The sequence below is a fragment of the Miniopterus natalensis genome, chromosome 4 (assembly GCF_054644295.1).
Source record: "Miniopterus natalensis isolate mMinNat1 chromosome 4, mMinNat1.hap1, whole genome shotgun sequence".
NCBI lineage: Eukaryota > Metazoa > Chordata > Mammalia > Chiroptera > Miniopteridae > Miniopterus > Miniopterus natalensis.
In genome coordinates this window covers 63,791,462-63,812,533 of record NC_142084.1, presented here as the reverse complement: position 1 = coordinate 63,812,533, position 21,072 = coordinate 63,791,462, and the positions used below count along the sequence as shown (strand labels likewise).

General features: G+C 52.3%; 1 protein-coding gene across 3 annotated transcripts in view; it reads right to left on the bottom strand.

Moving 5' to 3' along the window:
• The window catches only part of NFIC (nuclear factor I C), a 56,548-nt gene that overhangs the window by 1,713 nt on the left and 33,763 nt on the right, over positions 1-21,072 (bottom strand). Inside the window, exons 3-10 of one of the 3 annotated variants that reach the window (XM_087816637.1) lie at positions 19,320-19,391; positions 15,745-15,819; positions 14,856-14,979; positions 14,102-14,226; positions 7,914-8,039; positions 5,737-5,921; positions 4,962-5,109; positions 2,712-2,797 (exon numbers count right to left, since the gene is read on the bottom strand). In XM_087816637.1, the coding sequence (XP_087672763.1) occupies positions 2,712-2,797; positions 4,962-5,109; positions 5,737-5,921; positions 7,914-8,039; positions 14,102-14,226; positions 14,856-14,979; positions 15,745-15,819; positions 19,320-19,391 (941 nt within the window). The remainder of the gene's footprint in view (positions 1-2,711; positions 2,798-4,961; positions 5,110-5,736; positions 5,922-7,913; positions 8,040-14,101; positions 14,227-14,855; positions 14,980-15,744; positions 15,820-19,319; positions 19,392-21,072) is intronic. The other 2 variants (XM_087816635.1, XM_087816636.1) reach the window with 2 other exon arrangements.

Here is a 21,072-nt window from a genome sequence, read left to right as displayed (position 1 = left end):
CAATGATGGAGGGAGAGAATATTGATTAAGGGGAGGGGTACTGATAGGGGAGAAAATATTGATGGGGGAGGGGCACTATGGGGGAGGGGATATTAATCAGGCCAATGAGGTACTGACGGGGTGGAAGGTAGGAGATGGAAGGGGGTATGTGGGAGAGAAAGAGAAGCCAATGCAGGCTGGGAGTGGGGGCAGAGAAAAGCAAACCTGCCAGGAATAATGAAGGCAGAGGCAGAAATGCTGACTGGGCCAGAAACCAGAGGCCTCTAAGCTCTGAGGCCTTTGTGCAGGGGCTCTGAGAGGGGGGAGCAGGGTCTCACTCATGGCTTCCTCCTCCCCACTTTCTGAGGGGGGAAGGGAGGCCTGGCCCTACCCAGGAATTGGGGTGCCCTTCGTCCAGTGGCCCAGGGCCCAGTCTGCATAGTGCCGGCGTGATTCCCCCAGACCTGCCCTCCCTGTTCACCCAGATTGGGGGCCTTGCCTCCCTCATAACCCAGGCTCCCTTGGGAGTCTCTCATCAATCTGTCATCTCGCTTCCGTGTCTCACCGCCCCCAACACCAGTCCCAGAAAATTCTTTCCAATTCCCAGACCTAGCTATGCCCCTCCCTCACTCTAAACCCTTCCATGGCTCCCCACGGCCCCCAGCCAAAGCCCTCATTCGAGGTTCTCCACATTTGGGCTATTTCTCCATCACCTCTAGCCTTTGTCAGTGCCAAGTCCTGGTGTAGACACTCTCATCCTTCTCTGCCTGGCCAGCCTTTGCTACTGGGATCCAACTCCTCCCTACCCACGCAGCACCCTGAAGGCCTCCTCCTCAGGGCTTCACCAGACCTGTCCCACCCTCTCTGGGTCCTCATCATCCCCCTGATCAAGAGGGGGCAAGGAGAAGCATGTAGAAGCAAAGGCACCTGTCCTTGCCTGCCTCAGCTTCCCTTCCTTTTCAGGCTGACCACTTGGGGTGCACCCCCCTCATGCACAGATTGATAATGGAAGAGGTGAGGTGGATAGTGGCTGGGGAAGAGTTAGGTAGGCAGGGCCCCTTCCCTGTTGTTTTTATTAACTTTGGTTTCTGAAGCAATCAGGACATTCCCAGACTCCCACGGGGAGGGATGTAGGGTGGGGGCGGGAGAGGAAATGCCTGGCTCCCTGAGCACTGGAGGGATGAGGCATCCATGCTGCTGGGACAGAGAGGGTGGCCATGTCATTGGGGCCCAAAACCTAAAATGGGGAGTCCTGGGGTCACCCCAGTTTGCTGGGTGACCCTGCCCAAGTGAGTCCTCTGTCTGGATCCCTGCCAGGGCTCTGCTTAATATGTGAGCATGTGAGGGTATGTGGGGTGGCCTTGGCCTTTCGGTGCCCTTTCTGGATGAAACTGGTCCCCTAATATTCTAGGCCCTTCAAAGGCTCCCCGGGAGGTACCCAAGGCTAGAAGAAGAGACAGGGGTTCAGAGTGGGTAAAGCAGGGCTGGGTGTGAGACCTAAGCCATGAGAGAGGGGGCGGGCCAGGTCTTCTCCACATACTCTGTGCCCCTTGAGCTATAACAGGCCAGCCTTGGAGGGTCTCCAGGATGCCTGACTGTGGCTGGTGATTCCTTGGGCCTGGTCAGTGTGGCAGACTCTGATCTCAGTGGAGAATGGGAGATGTGGCTACCTCCCTGTGGACATTGTTGCAAGGAACCCTCCCACAGTGGCTGGGGGGTCTGAACACGGCCCCTGGGACCCCACAAATTTCCTTGTTCTGTGGTTCTGGCGATTCGGAGCTGTTGGGGAGCCCTGAGTGGGTTTCTCTGTGCATTTGGGCCTCAGAGGACCTGAAGGAGCTGGTGCTATCCTTGGGCTATTTTACATTGTGCAACCCCCTCCGCAACACGCACCAGAAATCAGGGGCTCTGGGGTCCAGCCACCACCCTCAGACACTGTCTGCCAACTCTGGCCTGCATATAGCACAGACTTGAACCCTGACCCGAGGACTGGAGTCAGGACACATGGGTTGGGGCTGAGGCCACCTCCCACTCCACCAGAAGCTAGGAACCAGTTCCAGTTCTGGATCCATCAGGGCTCTGTCCTCCACTGCTGTGCAGCCTCAGGCAACTTGCTCCTCCTCTCTGAGCCTCCTGGTCTGATGCTCAGCCCACCTTTCCCCCAACCCTGGTGCACACTTAGCTGCAGTAATAGCAACTCTGCCTCTGCTGCCACCTTCCCCACCTCGCAGGCTGTAACCTGAGGTGGGGGCATGCATGCTTTACTGGGAGGCCCATAACCTGTCACAGGCTGCTTCAGTTTCCCCACCTGACCCTGGCATCCAGGAGTCCTCTGCCACCCCCTGCTCACCTCCCCCATGGTTCCTCTGGCCAAAGACATGGAAGGGATGAAGACTGGGGGGTTGAAAGCTTGGGGTGACGTGTGATCCTGGGCAAATCCCCTCTGTGGGCCTCTGTCTCCCCATCTATACAAATGGGCCCAGGGTGACAATAGCCCATGAGGGTCCCCTGGCAGGAAGCTGCAGGTAGGGTTTGTGGCTATGGCCATAACTGAGGCCCTAGAAGGGTACAGGAGGCTGGTCTCCCTGCCACGCTTAATGGCTACTGTGCCATATGTACAGCAAGAGGGGTGTAGCATGGGACCCAGCAGCCTGGCCTCTCCCTGCACACCCAGGCTAGCCCCTCTGCCCTGGCCCTCCCTCCCCGCCACCAGCCGGCCTCTTGGCCCCTACCTGTGCCTGATAAATGCCCGCTGGATCCCTTGGTCCTAATCCCACAAAGGAACGGTTTGCAGGGGACGTGCCGGGCGTAGAGTAGGCTGCGGGGAGGAGAGAGACCGAGAGCCCGTTAGCAAAGGGGGCCGCACGGGAGCACCCAGAGAGGGTGGCCGCTGCCCAGGGTCACAGAGTACCCAGTGCCCTCCCTTGGCCAATCCGGGCACCCAGAAAAGCCCATAGTCACAGGCCCCTGGGGTCACTCGGGAGGGGCGTCTGCTGGGAGCGAAGGCACAGGATGAAAGATTCATAATTCAGAAACCGCCTGTGAATTATTCAGGGTGTTCCACTGCCTGGTCCATCCTGCGATGGCAGCGTGCATCCCACACGGGGCGCCATCAATTATTGAGGCTATTTTATTTATTAATTTTCCTCCTGGAGAGGCATGGGGAAGGCTGGGTATGTGCATCTATATATATATATATATATATATATATATGTACATATATATACATATATATATATGTGTGTGTATATATATATATGTATATATTTGTATTTTAATTTCACCCATCACATTTTGTGGGCGAGTGAATAATTCATGGCTGGGTGCCACTGTGGGTCAGGGGCCTCAGGCAGTCTGGGGCTGGGGTGGTGGAGGGTCCCTGTGTGGTCTTGGCCGGGGTGAAGCTAAGTGGGAGGCAGTGAGACTTGGGGGCTATGTGGGTAAGCAGACTAAACTTGTACTTAAGAACCCAGTGCAGGGAAGAATAGGGAATCTATATTTATTTTGCATCTATTAAGTATCTATTGTATGCCAAGCACTGGGCATAATCCCATTTAACCCTCTGTGGCCTCAATGAAGCCAACATAATTATTTGCCCCTTTTCACAGATGAGACAGTAGGTAGTCGGTGATCACCATACTGACTTTACTCAGTGCCTGATGTTGCACTAAATGTCCTTCCTGATCTATTTCACTGACTCGCTCCCCACCGCCCTACAAGTCTGGTATTGTGACTGTCCCATTTTGCAGCTGAGAAAACCGAGGCTCAGAGAGGGGAGAACATTTGCCCAAGGTCACACAGGGAGTGAATTGCAGAGGCAGGATTCAAACCCAGGATCTTGCACTGCATTTGGTGTTCAGACAAAGCCCATTTGTACCTGAAGCTGCCCTGGATCTTAGCAGGCAGCGGATGCTGGGGGCAAGGGGTGCTGCATGCAAGGAAGGAGGCCAACTGGGCCCAGGTGGAACCACTGGCCGCTATTGCTCGGGTGGGGTGAGGAATCTTATTTGAGGAGTGAGGGAGAGAGATGCTCAAAAAGGGTGTGAGGGGCAGAGTGAGACTTCGAGGAGAAGTCAGAGGCTCTGAGACTGTCTGCCCACCTGGGGCTGCTCAGCCTGAGAGGAAGCAGGACAGATGCTCTGCGTGCTGGGCACTGAAAGGATGGTGGGGTCAGTGACCCTAAATGAGGCAGGCACACTCAGGTCTGCTCTGGAGTCCAGGGAGAGTCTGGGTGCAGAGTCCCAGTTGATGGGTAGACCTCAGGACAGGGAATCTGGGTGTGGCTTCCCAGACTGGAGCAATCCCAGATGGGGGGAGTACATGGGGAGTCAGTGAGCCTGGAGCCATATCCAGAGAGTGCAAAATTCTAGAAGGTAAAACCAAACCAGGGGCTTCCACCAGGCTAACACCTGGAGCCACATAAAGAATGGAAAGTTCTAGAAGGCCAGGTAGCTCACACCCAGGGCCTTCTGGGGAGTCAGGTGGGGACTGTCCCATCTATAGATATGGCTCAGCCCTGGTCACTGGTAAGAATAGGGCCTACTGTGGTTGTTTTCCCCCCAAAATTTGGAACTCTGGAATTTTTATGTGAAATGTCCTGATTTTAACACAAGAACAGATTCTCATTTTCCACAAAGGGCAGCTGTGGGCCAGGTCTGGCCCTCAGGCCACCAGCTAGAGACCTTCACTTATTGTCAGCGGCTCCTCGCACGGAGGAGGGCTTAGGGGTCCCGAGTGGGCAAATGGGGACCCCAGGCCACTTGGCCAATCGAGGCAGACAGCAGACTTGCCCCTGATGTGCCCTAAGGCTGTCCTGGCCCCATGTAGACCTGACCCTATGGCCTCTATCTGGGGAACCATGGAACTTGCCAGTACCCACCAGGCTGGGCCTGAGCCCCCAACCCCAGCAGTCGGGGAGGGGAGTGGAGGGGGCCCCTTGGGGACGCCCGCCCTGCCACAGGCACCGCTTCCCGAGTGCTTACAGGGTGAGGTCGGTGATGTGCTTCCTCCCTCGGAGGTGGGTTTGGTGGCAGGGGGAAGCGCCAGCCTCGGCAGCCCAGGGGGCGGGGGTGCCAGCATCTGAGCAGAAAGGCAGTGACTGGACATTTTGAGCTGACCACTTCCATTTAACTGGGGGGAACAGAGAGACAGGTGGTTAAGGTGGAGGCACCCCCTCCGCCTCGGGCTGCTGTCCGAGGTCCTGCTGGGGGACGATGAGGTTGGCATGGTTGGACGAGTTTGGTGGGTACCGTGGACCCTGCATGCCTCCAGCATCCTGGGACTGCACTCCCTTTGTCTCCTCAAGCCACTTTATCCACTCACTTTCCTTCCACGAGATGCCGCCTTGTCCTAAACAACATGAGTGGACCTCACAGGTGGTCTATATGCTTTCCTCATTCACGACCAGGACCTAGCCATCCACCACCTTGCCAGCAGTTCCAAAACCTGAAAAGCTCTGAACACCGAAAGCTTTTTGTGGAAGTTAGACAAAAGAGGGCCTGAGCTGCAGCCATAGGACCATGTTAGATTTCAAAGCACTTCATAAAATACATGCTGTCAATTCTAACATCTGAAAAGTCCAAATTTTGAACGGGCCCAGCTCTAAGTGCTTCAGAAGCGAACTGTGGACCTCTGCCATTCAGAAAACCATTTAAAATAGAGGATGCATGTCAGAAGGCCACCTGAGACAGCTCAGGGCCCCAGGGAAGTTGCCTGGAGCCCAGTGTGGGAGAGAAGGCCTGTACCCCAAAAACTCACCGGTCCAGGTTGCTGGCTGGCCGGGTCACAGGCCAGTGAGACGAGATCTTTGAGCGGGTCCTGGGGGTTGAGGTGAGGTGGGTAGCGTATGGCTGTGTGAGGGAAGTAGGTGGAGGCCGCCTGGGGCAGGATGGAGGTGGTGGGGAAGTGCAGGGCCGAGGATGGGTGAGGGCTCCGGGCGATCCCTGCAGAGACAGAAGGGGGCAGTTATTTGGGGGCTCTGCCCAGTCTGTTCTGCTCTCTGTGACTGCATTTGTGGGTTGCACCTGAATCTCCATGCATTTAATAACAGTGACAGCAGTAGGACCCAGCAGTGCCTGCAATGGCCAGGCTCTGTTGTCATTCACACATCCAAATTTGCTGACTTTCACAGAAAACCCTCAGGATTCTAGTGGCATCCCTGCTTTTTTTGTTTTTGTTTTTTTGGTGTGTGTGTGTGTGTGTGTGTGTGTGTGTGTGTGTGTTTAAACAGAGATTGATGTGGTGGCTCCCAGAGGTTATGCCCCCTGCCCCAGGCCACACAGCAAGCAGATGGCAGACCCAGGGCTGGAGCCCAGGCCATCTGGCCCCATGGCCCACACCATAACCCTGGGCTCAGCTAGCTCTTTCTGTAAAGGGTCCAGTGGTCAATATTTTTTAAAACTGAGATACGATTTGCATACTGTACAGTGGTAGGCAAAAGTAGGCTTGAATTCAACCACCTCAAGAGGCAGTAGGGCTAAACCCAAGCAGGTCACTGAAATTCAGGTTTACTGCTTTTCAAAGACTACAGGAATGTGTGAATAGTGAAGGCCGGTGATCAGAGCACTTACGATATTGTACCTAAGTGCACTGTGCCACTGTGCCATTCTTCTGAGTTAACAAAGCTATTGAAATAATCATAACCTGCATGTCTTTTCCCGTATGAACAACTAGAAACCTACTTTTGCCCCACCCTGTACAATTCGCCTCTTTAAAGTGTATATAATTCAATGGTTTTTAGCACATTCACAGAGCTATGCAACCAACACAATAATCTCTTTTAGAAAATTTTTATCATCCCCAGAAGCTCCCACCCTGGCTCCCCAGCCCCTGGCAACCACTCTCCGTCTCTGTGGATGTGCCTCTTCTGGACATTTCGCATGAATGCAACCACATTTGTATCTTGCCTCTCTCACCGAGCATCATGTTTTCAAGGTCCATCTATGCTGTAGTGAGTGTCAGTGCTTCACTTCTTTTCATAACCAAATAGTGAGCTGTGGTGTTTGCTTTTTTTCTTTTTCTAAACAATTCAGTGACTCTTAGTATATTCACTCTCTAATTCCAGGACATTCTTATCACCCCAAAAAGAAGTCCTGTGCCCATTCACTGTCACTCTCCCTTCCCCTCTCATCCCAGCTCCTGGCCAGATAATAAATATTTTTAGCTTTTTGGGCCATATGGTCTCTGTTACAGCTACTTAACTCTGCCATCATAGCCCAAAAGCTGCCACAGAATGGGTATGTCTGTGAGTCAATAAAACTTTCTTTATAAGAACATGCTCTGAGGGCTGTGGTTTGCCAGCCCTTGGTCTAAGTCACTGTGCTGTGTTGATTTTTGCCTGCCACCCTATATATGTCTGCTCTTATATGGAACCAAATAATTATCATTGCAACAGTGGGGTAACAGGTGATACTTGGGAGCTTATCATAATTTAACTGTCAGCACTAATGACAACCCTGGGAGGGGGAGTCCCAATTGACAGGTGACATTAGGGAGGGCCCGGTACAGAGTGCCTGGCTCAGCTTACACCCTGCAGTTGACAGAGTCTGTCTCCCTCTGTTATTACTGTGACAATTCCTATCTGTGTGGCCAGGAGCACCCCGTATCATCTGCGTGGCTTGTGTGTCTGACCACATGCCAGGTGTATCTACCTCCTTCTGTGACTGCCTGACACTGTTGTCTGTCTATGGGTCATTCAAATGTGACATAAGGGAAGCAGACTGAGAGGTAAGCCGCAGGCTGTGTCTCTCTCTCATGCACAAGGGGAAACTGAGGCTCAAAATGACAGAGTCAGGCCTGGGAGTTCTCTACCATGGCACCTCCAGGGTTCCTTGCTCAGCAGGACTCGTGCTCAGACAGTTGGTGGGACTCCCCTGGCCTCGAGGGGGATAAGAGTGCCTAGCTACACCTCCCCACCTGGGGCCCTTAGCGCTCACCACTGTGCACGGCTATGACAGGCCGGTGGTGCTGGGTGAAGCTGGAGAGGCGCGGTGAGTCCTGGGGAGACGGGCTGTTGAAAGGTGACTTGTCTATCTCTGTTTTCTTCACAGGGGATGAGATGCCTGTGTGGGGAGGAGCCAGAGGGTCACAGTGCTGCAGGACTCCAGCCTCCCTATCAAAGCCCCTGTTCCTCTTTCTCCCAGCAGCCTGTGGGCAGGGGCTGAGGGTCCATTTTATAGATGGAACAAACTGAGGCTCACAGCAGAGAAGGGAGATTTCCAGGATTCACGACCTTGATGATAACATGTGCCTCTGATATCCCAACCAGCCCCCTATCTTCTCTCCTTCAAGAGAGAGGTCCTCCCAGGGGATGCCAGAGCCCTGGAGAAGGCAGCAGGGTGAACAGAGGGGAGGATTGGGCCCTGGCAAGCTGAGAGGACATGGACAAACACTTGAGCTATTGCGCTTGCGCTTCCTCATTCTTACAGGGGAAGGAAGAGAACCTTCCCTGCAAGGTCATTGTGAGGATTAAATGAGATATAATGTGTGAAGCCATTAGACCAGGGCCTAGTGGTGCATGCCCAGCTGCTGGAATTACATTGTCATTCTTCTGAAGATGGGGGCCTCACTACTTCCCCTGCCCTGGCCCTCGGGAACCCTGACAGCTCAGCCCCTTGAACCTTCCTGATGAATGAATGAATGGTGTAAAATGGGCACATGTAGAATCCATGGAGACCCTGGCACAGAGCAAACACTGGTTTAAGAAGGAGCCGCCATCATCATAATACAGAGGACAGGCCACACCAGGGCCAAGCACACGTTAGCCCTGAAAAAATGTGAGTGCCCCTCAACTTCCTCCCTGCACTCCCACCTCCACCATCCTCCAAATGTGAGAGCTAAGGATGGTGGCATTCCCAAAAAAATGCAAAGCCTGGTGCCATCTCTGGAATTGGGATCTCAAAGAAGTGGGGCCCAGAGAGGGGCATGTTTAGAAATTACTTTTAAAACTTATTTTAGGGCACAACGTACCCTTGAGACCATGATGAGATCTGACTTTCCTGCCTCCCAGCACAAGGTCCCCTGCTTCAGGAACTTCTCCTCAGCACTGCTGATATTAGGGCTGTGCTGGGCACTGTGGGGTATGGAGCAGCATCCCTGGCCCCCACCTACTCAAAGCCAGGAGTCCTCCCCCAGCCCCTTGTGACAACCACATATGTCCCTAGCCATGGCCGAGTATCCTTGGTGGGAAGAGTCACCCCAGTTAGAACCCCTGCCCTCCTCAAAGGCATGCTGTCACTCTTTCTAGGGTCTTCTGCCCATGGTTCTGCAGGTGGGCATCTGCACATGCTTCCTAGCTCAGTTCCGTCCAGCTCGCTGTTGCACCCTTTCCCTTGTTGCTTTTCCATGTAGGCAGCTTCCTGTCCTCTCCAACAGCATTGCTTGGGGTGAACGGATCTGGGAACCAGGCCCCCTAATGGCCACTCAGGCTGTCAGTTCCTTTTGCTGTTACAAACCATGCTGCCCTCAATGGCCCTGAGGATGCACCATGCTATTTGAATGAGCGAATCCTGGCACGTGGGTCTGCAAGGATCTTGGGAGCCAGGGCTGTGGGCAGGAGAGAAGGCTGGCCCTGTGTGTGTGTGTGTGTGCACGTGTGTGCACATGCACGTGCATGTGCATGCTCAAGGGGTAGCAGGCTTTCTGCTGGTGCAGGACTGCAGCAGAACCAGGTTAGGGCTGTCAAATGCTCACTTAGGAGGATTTCCTAGAACAGCCTGTCCTGGATGGAAATAGCTTGGTGTGGAACCACCCCCCCTGAGCTTCCTGAGATGGGGCCTTAGGGAGCCAGGGAAGGGCATGGGGGAGGGGGAAACCCAGCGGGTGCTGCAAGAATAACTTCGTGCTCCAGGGCAGGCTCCAGAAGGCCCTAAGCAAGCACCCCCCAATAAGCAGGCACCCCCAAGCCCGTTTGTTCAGCAAACAGACCTGTAATGCCCCATTTGAGCCACTGCTGTCGGTTAACACATGCTATATGTTCTCCATCTAAGTCCCCCTGCCTCTCCACTTAACCTGTAACATCCCCTCCTATCTGAACAGCCATCTTTCTCTCAACACACACATCTACAAGCCCCTATCCGAGCACCCTGTATGCCCCCATTGAAGATATACATATGCTTGTCTGTCTCCACTAAAGCACATACTCTTCAATGAATGAGCAGGCCTGTATCTCCCATCTGATCATCAGTTTGTAGAACAAACAAGGCCATCCCCTACAGGAATGTCAGCTCTATTGTGGGTTATTTGAGTGTGGCATAAGGGAAACAGGTTGAGGGGCAAGCCACAGGCTGTAGGGGGGTCCTCTTTAGATGACTGTTGGGGTTCCAGTGCCCTAGAACACAGGGTGGTCAATGAGAGTGTGTGGTGAATGGAGTGCTTAGTTCTGCTGAGAACAGCCATCATTCAGTGAGCACTTACTACGCAGTAAGGCCTCTCTCCCTTGGCACTGTAACTGCCTAGTGTCCTCTGGGGACAGAGTCACCCTGGGTGAGGACCCTTTGCCAGGCCTAGGGCAGAACATTCTGAGCTTGCTGTCACATTATCCTTACAGCTACCCCATACAGGACTTACAGGAGTCACCCCCATTTCACAGATGTGATGACTAAGGCCTGATGGGAGAACTCACTTGCCCAACCAAGGCCACAGAGTTAACAAGTGGTGGAGCTGGGATTCAAATCCAACTCTATAACTTCACAGGCCACGCTCCACCACCCAGGGGGCAGAGGAGAGAGCTGGAAAGGGGGTTGCTTGCTTCACCCCTATAATAACTGTGGATGTGAAGAGCTACAGAAGGAGCAAAAACAAAGCACCCTGAGAGCTGAGCAGAAGGTGCCCTCTTTCTGCCCCACTTGGATGGATAATCAGGAAAGGCCTCAGGAGGAGGTGGCTGGGAGGAGAAAGGGCACTCCTGGCTCAGGCATGGATGGGGCAATGACCAGGAGACTGGCTCATGGAGCCTGAAAGATGTGGCTGCGGGGATCTTGCCTGGGTGGCGCCGGCATGATGCCCTCAGACCTCTAACCCTCCCAAGCAACAGAGTATGGCTACTGGAGGTGGGGGCTTAGCTGAGCACTGCCCTTGGCAGCCACAACAGAAGAAGGGAGAGAGTGCTCCAATCAGCTTAATCCCCTTAATGAGCAGCTAATTGGGGGCTGTCTAGACAGGAAGCTGGAGGAAGCCAGGTGGAGGAGAAAGAGAGAGGGAGGAGGGGGGGAGGGCAGAAGTAGGACATGAATCCATCTCCTGTACTAGGCTGTGAGCACCTACAGGGCAGGCACAGGCATTCAGTACAGGTTTTTACTGAGGTTCCCATAGAAGTGAGTGAGTTTGCCATGACTGGAGGCAAGCAATGGAAGCTATAAGGGGACAGACACCCTGTGACATTCCCTTCCAGCTCCGTAATTCCCAGTCACACACCAGAAGCTGGTATAGGTTTTTTCCTTGTTCCCCCATTGGTGCCACTCCATTCTCAAGGCAGGAAGGTCAGACCAAGCCAGTGACTTGCTCTAACATTTCCTTCCTTTTATTATTTATTTATTTATTTATTTATTTTTAAATATGTTTTTATTGATTTTCAGAGAGAAAGGGAGAGGGAGAGAGAGACAGAAATATCAATGATGAGCAAGAATCACTGACTGGTTGCCTCCTACATGCCCCCTACTGGGAACTGAACCATGACCTCCAGGTTCACAGGGTCGACACTCAACCACTGAGCCACACTGGCTTGGCTCCTTCTTTTTAAAATTTTTTCTTTTTTAAGCTTCCTGAATTGAAAGCTAGGTTCTTTATTTCCAACCTTGCTCTTTTCCTAATCAATAGACTTAAGGCTATAATTTTACCTCTCAGGGCTGCTGTGGCTATATCACAGATGCTGTCTTTCAGCTCTAAATAGTATATACTTTATATGTAGACAGCCTCTTCAGTCACAGAGTTAATGAGAAGTGCTTTTGAGTTCCCAGTGAGTAAATGACAGAGCAGAAGTCTCCCAATATCTGCTCTACTCTTCTTCCTTATAACAGAACCCTTAAATTTGAGATAAGCACCTGATTGCCCAAAATAAGACTACAGTTTCCAGTGTACCTTGTAGCAGAGTATGGCCACATAACTAACTCAGGGGCATAGAGATAAGCAGAAGAGGTTAGTGCATTCTCTGAGAATTTTTCTTAAAGGGAGAGGACATGCCCTTGACCTTTCTTCTTTCCTACTGGCTGGAATGCAGACATGATGGCTGAAAGTCCAGCAGGTGTCATGTGGACCATGAGGTGGATATGAAAACCTTATTCAGTGGAGTATAAGGCAGGAGCCTAAGCCCCTTACATCATACTTGCCAGGGCTGCTGATGGCTAGACATTTACTTGCAAAAGAAATACACTATCCTTTTGAGTTTTCTGTTTATCACAATCAAACTTAAAGTTTACTGAATACGGGGTCTTTTTTAGAGGCAAACCTGACAAGAGATGGGGAACCCACAGAGATAGAACCCTAGAGACATTATGACCCATAAATTAGAGCCTATTAAATACAGAGCTAGGTTCTCCCAGAGTTAGGTACCTGCTCTGGGAGCCCACACCATGGAAGAGGGAGGAGTTGTGGGACCTCAGAAGTCAATCGGATGTGTACTGATTCAAAGACATGGGAATTTTATAAAGACATAAGCAACAATAAATTCTATTTCCTAGGTACTTATCATGCGCTAGACAGTTTCTCCACACACATTCTACCATTTCCCCCTTTCAACTTTCTGAAAGAAGAGTTATCACTCTCATTTTGGAGATGAGAAAACTGAGGCTCAGATAAGTTACCTGCCCAAGGTTACAAAGCCCACAAAGCGAGTCAAGGGCAGAGCTGGGATTAGAACCTAGGTCTCTCTGATGCCTGAACCTGCCCTCTTTATTATAATGTTGCTTTTCAGGAACTTGTAGGTATGGCACTGTGTGTAGACAGATCTTCATACAAAAGCAGGCTCTACAGGGATAGGGAGGAGGGAAAGAGCAGGAGGGGAGGAGAAAACAAATCCTAAGGTTTATTGGGTGCTTATTATGTGCCAGGTCTGTGTTAGGGATATCAGATTATTAATTCACTTAATCCCCAAAACTACCTATAAGGTGGGTACTGCAGGTATTAACGTCCCAATTTCACAAATGAGGAAACTGAGCTCAGACAGGTGGGGTTACCAGGAAGCTCCAAGAACTGGTGTACTCTAGAGTCCATGTTCATAACTCTTAGGCTATCTCATGGGGTGAACCCTTGATAAGGGATAAGAAGCTGGATAGAGAGAGGCTTATAAAATTGGGGGGCACAGGCCTTGCTGAGAATCTGAGAAATAACAGGGACACCTGCCCCAGAGTAACACAAGCCTGTGGACTACTTTGCACAGTTCCTGAGTCACAGATGCTGGCCCGCTAGAGAAAACCTTAAGGTAAAAGGGGTTCTTTAGATGAGAATTGTGGTGGAGGTGGGGGCCACAAAGAAGGGAACTCTTTGGAGAAAGCACTTGGGGAGACGGTACATAAACAAAGAGTCCTCAGAAGCTAGCGCTCAACAGTAAAGAGACTCTATGGAACTCCTAAAACTATAGAAGAGGAACCTCCCATGAGAAAGAGTCTGGAGAGGTCCGTGTGAACAAAATCTCCCTGGAAAAGAGAGTTATGAGAAAAGAGACGGGGCTTCTACAGAACTGGAATCGCACGGGGGAAGATCCCATGTTGATGGGAATCTTGTAAATACACGAACTTCACAGAGGACCCCAGTGAGAAGGGATACTACATCTCAGGACCCTCTAGATGAGGTCTACGGCAGACCCCTGGAAGAAACACCCTGCTGATCAGAATCGCCAGTTAATTCTACAGGTCAGCAACCCCACAAAGATTGGCCACTGAAGGGCAGAGGGCTGGAAAGTCGGGCCTGGGAGATACTACGTTCTCCCCGGCCTGAGCGGAACCAAAAAGCTCTGGGAACTTGAGCCCGGACTTGACTTGCAGCCGTGTGACTACAATTCCCGGGAGGCCTGACGGATCCAGGCCTGCTTCCCGCTCCCTGGCGCGCAAGCAGTGCCTGCTGGAATCCGTAGTCCCCCGCCGCGTAACTCCAACCGGAAGACCGGCTCCACCCCCGTCGCCAGCCCCACCTCCTTCCATGTCCTCCGTCCAGTTCCGGCTGCTACTCGTGGGAGAGCTGGGTGAGGTGTAGTAATCGCCTCCGGGGCTCGTGTCCACGTCTTCCTCCATCGAGCCGGATTTGTGCCGCTTGCTCCTAAGGGGCGAGGGAAGAAGAGCGCGGGCCTGTTACCACGGAGACGAGGGCGGAGGGGGATGAGCTTTGCTAACTTCCGGTCCTTACGGGGCGGGGCGATGAGGGTGTTCTCGCGAGAGGTCATGGAAGCTGCACTCTCTCATCCAGTTACATTAACACCTGTTAAAACCTGCCCTTTGCTTGGATGACACCTGGGGCCAGGGGCAGGGAGGGACCCAGCTGAGGTCACACGGCAAGCTAGCAGAGCGCTGACTAAAGCCCTGAGGCCTGGCTGGTGACTTGGCCTACTGTAATCCTCTGAACTGGTAGGATTATGATCCCATTTTACAGATGAGGACACAGAGGCAAAAAGAATGTGACCAGCTCAGGGTCACACAGCATGTATCAGCGAGAAGCGGTGACTTCATTTCCATGGAGTCTCAAGGTCTGGGCCTGTAGGACTGAAGTGCAGAGTTGGGTGTCAGGGCTGGAGAAAGAGGCACTTGGGGCTGGGTTTTGAAGGATGAGTAGGCATTTTCCAAGTGGACCACGAAAACAGGAATTCCAGAGAGAGGAATGAATCAGCTGGGGCCAGGTAATGGTGGGCAAGTGGTCATGAAATGCCCAGAGATGGGGACCTAGGCACATACCCACTGGAGGAAGTGCTGGGTAGCGTTCTTCTCATGCCGGTGCTGGCTGGATTCAGGTCATATGCCAGGTGCCCCTGCAGCTCCCCCAGTGAGAAGCTAGGTCCTGTTCCAGTCACCACAGGTGCTGCAGAGAGTGACAAAGAGGAGAATGAGGGAGGGAGCAAAGTCCCGGATTGCAATACGCCCTGGAGGAATGGGGAGAGCCCCTTCCCAAATTGGTCTGGTTCTTAATTTGGCCAAAACTGGCTTTCTTCAATAGCTCAAAAGACCAAGGCCATCAAGAGAGGCCAAGGTCGTGCTTTGAGGCAGAGGCATAGCCAGAGCTGGAGATTGAGCTTTCCAGTGCTCCCAGAGGCTGATCTGGATGGGAAGACAATGGTCAGGGTTAAGCAGAACTCCTTGAGGTGGAATTCAAACGGGGTGTCTGAGAGAGTGGGGTGAATCCCCAGTAGGTTCATAGGGAAGGCAAGGGGGCAGGAAACAAAATGGGTGGGGGATTTGGGGCTCTCTGGGGTCCCCTCCTGGGACAGGGTGAGGGAGGCTCCAGGAGGGAGAGACACTGGAAAGAAAGTTCTTCAGCACCTCCACCCAGCATATGGATTCTATTTCCTGGGGAGGAGCATGTCACCCTGACCTTGGGCTCTGGGAAGGGCCTGGATACTACCCTTCCTAGGAACCTTGGCTTGGTGACCGGTTGGCTGGAGAGGACAAGAGGGAGAAGGGGAGGGTAATGGGTCCCTTCCTCCTCCCTGAGCCCCTACCGTCTCCCTGAGATCCCTTCTCTCTTGGAGCCTCCATCCTAAAGCCCCTTCTACTCTCCATTGCCCCTTCCTCTGTACAAGCCCCTCTCCTATCCGGGTCCCAGCCCAGGGTGGGTGGGGACACTCACTCCGGGACACTTGGATGAGCTCGGTGACACTGAACACACCAGAGGTGACAAAGCTCTCCTGGAAGTCAGTTGTGTCTAGAAAAAGAAGAGAATGGGCGTCAGTGGGTCTGTGTCCCTCCTCGACACCCCGGTGCTGCCCAGACTCAGGGGGCTGGACCCAGCCTGGGCAGTCACCCCCTTGACTCCTGCAGCCATACAGTGGTGGGGCTATCCAGCTAAGCCATTCCAGTCAGATGAGAGAGTCCCTCTGTCCTTACACAGCTGGAGCAAATATCCTTTTATTAATATCTGCATCCAGTCTCCCCTTCTCCAGGGAGCCCCAGGTGGGCCCCATATCCAGCCTCACCTTCATTTGGGGCTCCCCAGGCCGCAGCAGGCTGCAAGCAGGGGCCAAACCCAGGTTAAAATCTCAGCTCGGTCACCCACTTGGTGGTGATCTTGGGCAAATCCCTTCCCTTCTATGCTCCCTAATCTTGAAAATGGGGCCCACATACAGTACTCTGTTGTCTAGGTGGTTGTGAGACATGAACCAAACTACCTAGGAGGGGCAGGCTTGCTTTCTTTGCATCAATCATCACCGCAGGCAATGCTGCTATTTAGTATCCTTCTCCCTCCAGACTGGGAGCTTCAAGAAGGCAGGATGTCTCTGCCCAGGCCCTGCCTTGTCCCTAGTGCCTAGATGACAGCTTGGCAAAAAGGCCCAGAACACAAGCTGAATAGAGTGTCCACAAACAGCAGTTAAAATCCTGTGTCCCCAGAACCACTCCCATGTAATGTCAAAGGAAGAGAGACTCTCTTCTCCGGGCTGGGGTAGTTTGTACACAAATGTTCACAGTAGCATGATTCATGACAGCCCAAACTGGAAACAACTCAGTGTCCATGATGGATGAATGGATAAACACAGCGTGGTCCCTCCAGACAATAGAATACTTTTCAGCTATAAAAAGAATGAAGCATCGACACTCGCTACAATGTGGACGAACCTTGAAAATATGATGCTCAGTGAGAGAAGTCAGACACAAAAGACCACATAAGGTATGATTCCATTTGTATGAAATGTCCAGAACAGGCAAATCCACAGAGACAGAGTTAGTCTGTGGTTGCCAGGGGCTGGGGGAGGGGAGTAGGGAGTGACTGCTGAGGGGGAATGAGGTTTCTTTTGGGGTGATGGGATGTTCTGGAACTAGATAGTGGTGATGGTTGCACAACATTGTGAATGTATATAATGCCACTGAATTTTACATTTTAATATGGTTAAAATGATAAAATTTATCTTATGTGTATTTTATCACAATAGAAAAACATTTTGATATCACTAAGTCCAATGTGAGGTGTGTCAGGCAGGGGTAAGGCAGGCAGGGGTAAGGCAGGGAGGGAGTCTACTGGAAAGGGGACATATCTTAGACAAAGGGCTCAGAGAAAGCCTTGCTGAGAGGGTAGCATTTTACCAAGACCTCAGGTTACCTACTGGTGGATAACAGAAATATGTGAGTTAAAATTTGGGAAGTGACAAGAGCAGCATGTGGCACGGGGTAACTGCCCTGTAAGTGTTCGCTCCTCTGGTTAGGATGATCATAAGTGTGATGTTTTGCCACCCCCCTGGAGGCCACAAAGTTCCTGGTGGCAAGAACAGCCTGTGCAAGGGCCCTGGGGTTAGAACACACTTGGCAAGGTGGAGACCGACAGGGCTGGAAGAAGCTTTTGATTCCTTTCCATTCTTCAGGACTCTGCTTCCAGCCCTGCTTCTGGGAAAGTGGTCAGAGAAGGTGTGGGATGGGCAAGCAGTAATCTAGGCTTTGACTGGTGGTGTGTGCTGGAAGCAGTTCTTTTGGCCCCCAGGGGGCAGCACTGGCTGCAGGGAGCATATCATGGTGCTCAGTTTCCCAGCTGTCCAACACCCTGGACAGTGGAGGAACCCCAGCCTTCCTGATTACAAGCTTTGTGCACACAATTTATTGAGCACTTACTATCTTCCCAGGCTCATGCTGGGACACACAGGGTCACATCCCAGGGAGGACAGGGCGGTGGTGGACCCCCAGTATCCAGGGCAAGTGGCCATGGCTGCTTCCTGCTCACCCAACTGGCCAGCTGGTGTCTGTACCCCCCTCTGCCCTCCCCCCACCGGGGTTTCCTGTTTGTGCAGCACTCGCCCAGCTCCATCTCCAGGGGACTCCCTGGCGGGTGGAGAGGAAGTGATTTCCTCCGCCAGAGGCTGGAGCTCCTCAGGGGACTAGGCCAACCATGTGCAGCTGCCCCGCCTGACTTGAACATCTGAGTTAGAGGGAGGCTCCGGGGATCTCAGGAGACCAAGGAGGACTCTGGTCACAGATGGCCAGTAGGAGCGGCTTGGGGGCCTGTGAACTGCCTGGAATGGGCCATCCTCCCTAGGCATGTCTGTGCCAGTACATCCAACAGGATGCCCTCACACACTGGCTGTTCCTTCCTTCCTTTTCATCTTTCCTCCTTCCTTGTCCCTGATGTCCCATCTCTCTAGTTTCTCTTTTTCTCTCTGCTTCATATCTCCCTTCCTCCTTTCTTTCTCTCTACAAATATTTATTGAGCAACTACTGTGTACCAGGTCCTATTCTCGGCACTGAAGATACAATAGCAATCAAGAGAGACAAAAACCTCTGCCTTCAAGGAGGTGATGTTCCATGAGGGGAGACAAGCAAACAAATACGCAATCACTAACTTTCTCTGAAGGAAATAAAATAGAGGGCAGTGATCAGTCAAGAGTGGCTGAGGCTGCTTGAGCTGAGGGGCTCAGGGAAGATCTCTTTGAGAGGGGCATTTGAGCTGAGACCTGGGAGATCTGGAGAGAGCGAGAGAGCAGATAGCTCTCCAGGCAGAGGTCCCAGCACATGTAAAGGCCCTGAGTCAGGCCCATGCCTGGCATGTTGGAGGAACAAGGAGAAGCCCTATGTAGCTGGAGCAGAGTGAGGGAGCAAAGTGAGGGGGAGAGATGGAGGGGAGAGCAGGAAAGGATGGGGGTGGGGTGGGTGGGCAAGTTGTGCAAGGCCTTGTGGGAAGGACTTGGGCTCACCCCCCCACCCAAAGGTGGGAGCCCTGGAAGGCTTTGGGCAGAGGAGGGGCGGGACCTAACTCAGGTACTCACAGGTGCCCTCTGGCCACTTTGGGGAGGACAGACTGTGGGGTCAGGATGGGGGGAGGGCAGGGCAGAAGCAGCTTCTAAATCCTTTCTGTTCTTCAGGGCTCTGCTCTCAGCCATGCTTCAGGCAAATTCTCCCACTTTCCACCTTCCAACATAGAACTGATTTTCCTACTTATTGTTAAATGTCCCATGGGAATGCAGGGCCCTCCAGGGCCTCTCTCATGGGGTGAGTGAGTACCTTGGAGCCCAGATGCTCCCTGGGTGGCCCTGGGCAGCCCCTTAACCTCTTTGTGCCTGTTTCCTCATCTGCAAAATGGAACAACACAGCAGATACCATAGCATAGCTGTGAGGAATTGACCATTCATGTGTATGAAGCACACACACAGCTCCACCAGAGCACACAAGGGGAGATGCTCAGAAAACAGGGCCATGCCCTCCACCCCTCACCTTCCCCAGACTCACCCAGCGTGATGGGCTTGCTGTCCTCCTGGTCAGAGCCCATCCCTGCCCGGGGACTGCCGCTCTGCTCTGCATCTGCAAAGAGAGGAAGGAATTGGTGACACAGAATGGCCCCTGAACATTAGAGGCCCTGGGGTCTTTGCTTGGCGCCCTCCCTTGGCTGCTGCCCCAGAAGGTCATGGATGTCTGGCCAGGCACCTGTAGACATCAGCACAGGTACCCAGGGCTCACGTATACCTACGTGCTGAAATATGGCCTCACACACAGGGCAAGAAGCCATGTGCAGGGGCTGGCTCGGTCCTGGGTTAGAGCTCCTCCCCTGAGCCTCAGTCTCATTTGTGAAATAGGGTAGCTCATTTAATCCTGCCTCGGCCCTAGGAGGTAGAAGCTATCATGCCCATTTTACAGATGGAGAAAATGAGGGCCACAGAGATAAATCATTGAATGCTAGGGCCCCTCCTCTCGTCCTCTGCCCTTGAAGTCCTGAGGGCTCAGCCCTTGGTCTTGGGGTGCTACTCAGGGTCTCTAGAGAGGGGGCTGAGAGGTGTCCCTCTGCAGCTACAATGCCCCTACCAATCCAATCCACCTGGCTTGGGGGCTAACTCCTGTCCCAGCACCCTCTCATCCATCTTATCTAAAAATAATCAGGCTCCTTGGCAGAGGAATGTAGCAGACAGACGCTGAGCTCAGCTTTATTGGCTCCAGTGGCCTGGATGGTGATCACGCCAGCTCCCTCTGCAGCCCCCACATCCACCCAGGACCAGGCTGGGGGGGGGGGGGCACATGACCAAGCCCAGGTGGACAGAACCCAGGACCCACCTGTTTGTCTCTCAGGTCAAACAGAAAGGTGGTGGGAATCACAATCAAATGCCAGAGAAAGAGAATCAGCCCCCCACACACCCACTGCACCTGCCATACCCCAGAGCTAAGAGTAATTGCTGTGTGACCTTAGGCAAGTCACTTAACTCTTTTGAGCTGTAGTTTTCTCCTCTTTCAAATGAGTGTGAGCATTGCCCAGGCCTGACTGAGTAGCCAGGAGGTCACAAGGGGATAATACATCTTGAAGCACTTGGGCATACATGGTAATGTCTATAACATTATCATTATTATTATTATTATTGTTATTTTTAAATCCCTAAAATGACCAAAGATGTGGCACTTTATTGTTCCCATTTTATATGTTCCCTTAAATTCTTAAGATAGCCACAAAGCTGGCATTGTTATTGTACCCATATTATAGGCAAGGAAAACAGGGTTAGAATGCTGAAAAGGTCCCCACTCCATGCCACTTGTGCTCTGTTATGAGGGCAACAGTTGAACCTTGAACAACGTGGGGGTTAAGAGCACTGTTAAAAATCCTTGTATAATTTGACTCCCTCCAAACTTAATAGCTTACTGCTGACCAGAAGCCTTACTGATAACGTAAACAATCTAACACATATTTTGTATGTTACATACTGTATCTTACAAAAAAGTAAGCTAGAGAAAAGAAAAGGTTATTCAAAAAAGCAGAAGAGAAAATACATTTATAGTATTTATTGAAAAAAAATTCCATGTGGATCCACGCCATTCAAACTCATGTTGTTCAAGGGTCAACTGTATTTCTTCATTCGTCTGGGCAGGTGGCCAGACATCCAACGCTCTGCGCGTGCGTGAGCCATCTGGCTTCTGGGATCAGATGCCTGAGTTCCCATCCATCTGGGATCCTCAGAGGAGGTGTGGTTGTGGCGAGGTTACTTCCCCTCTGGGGGCTTCT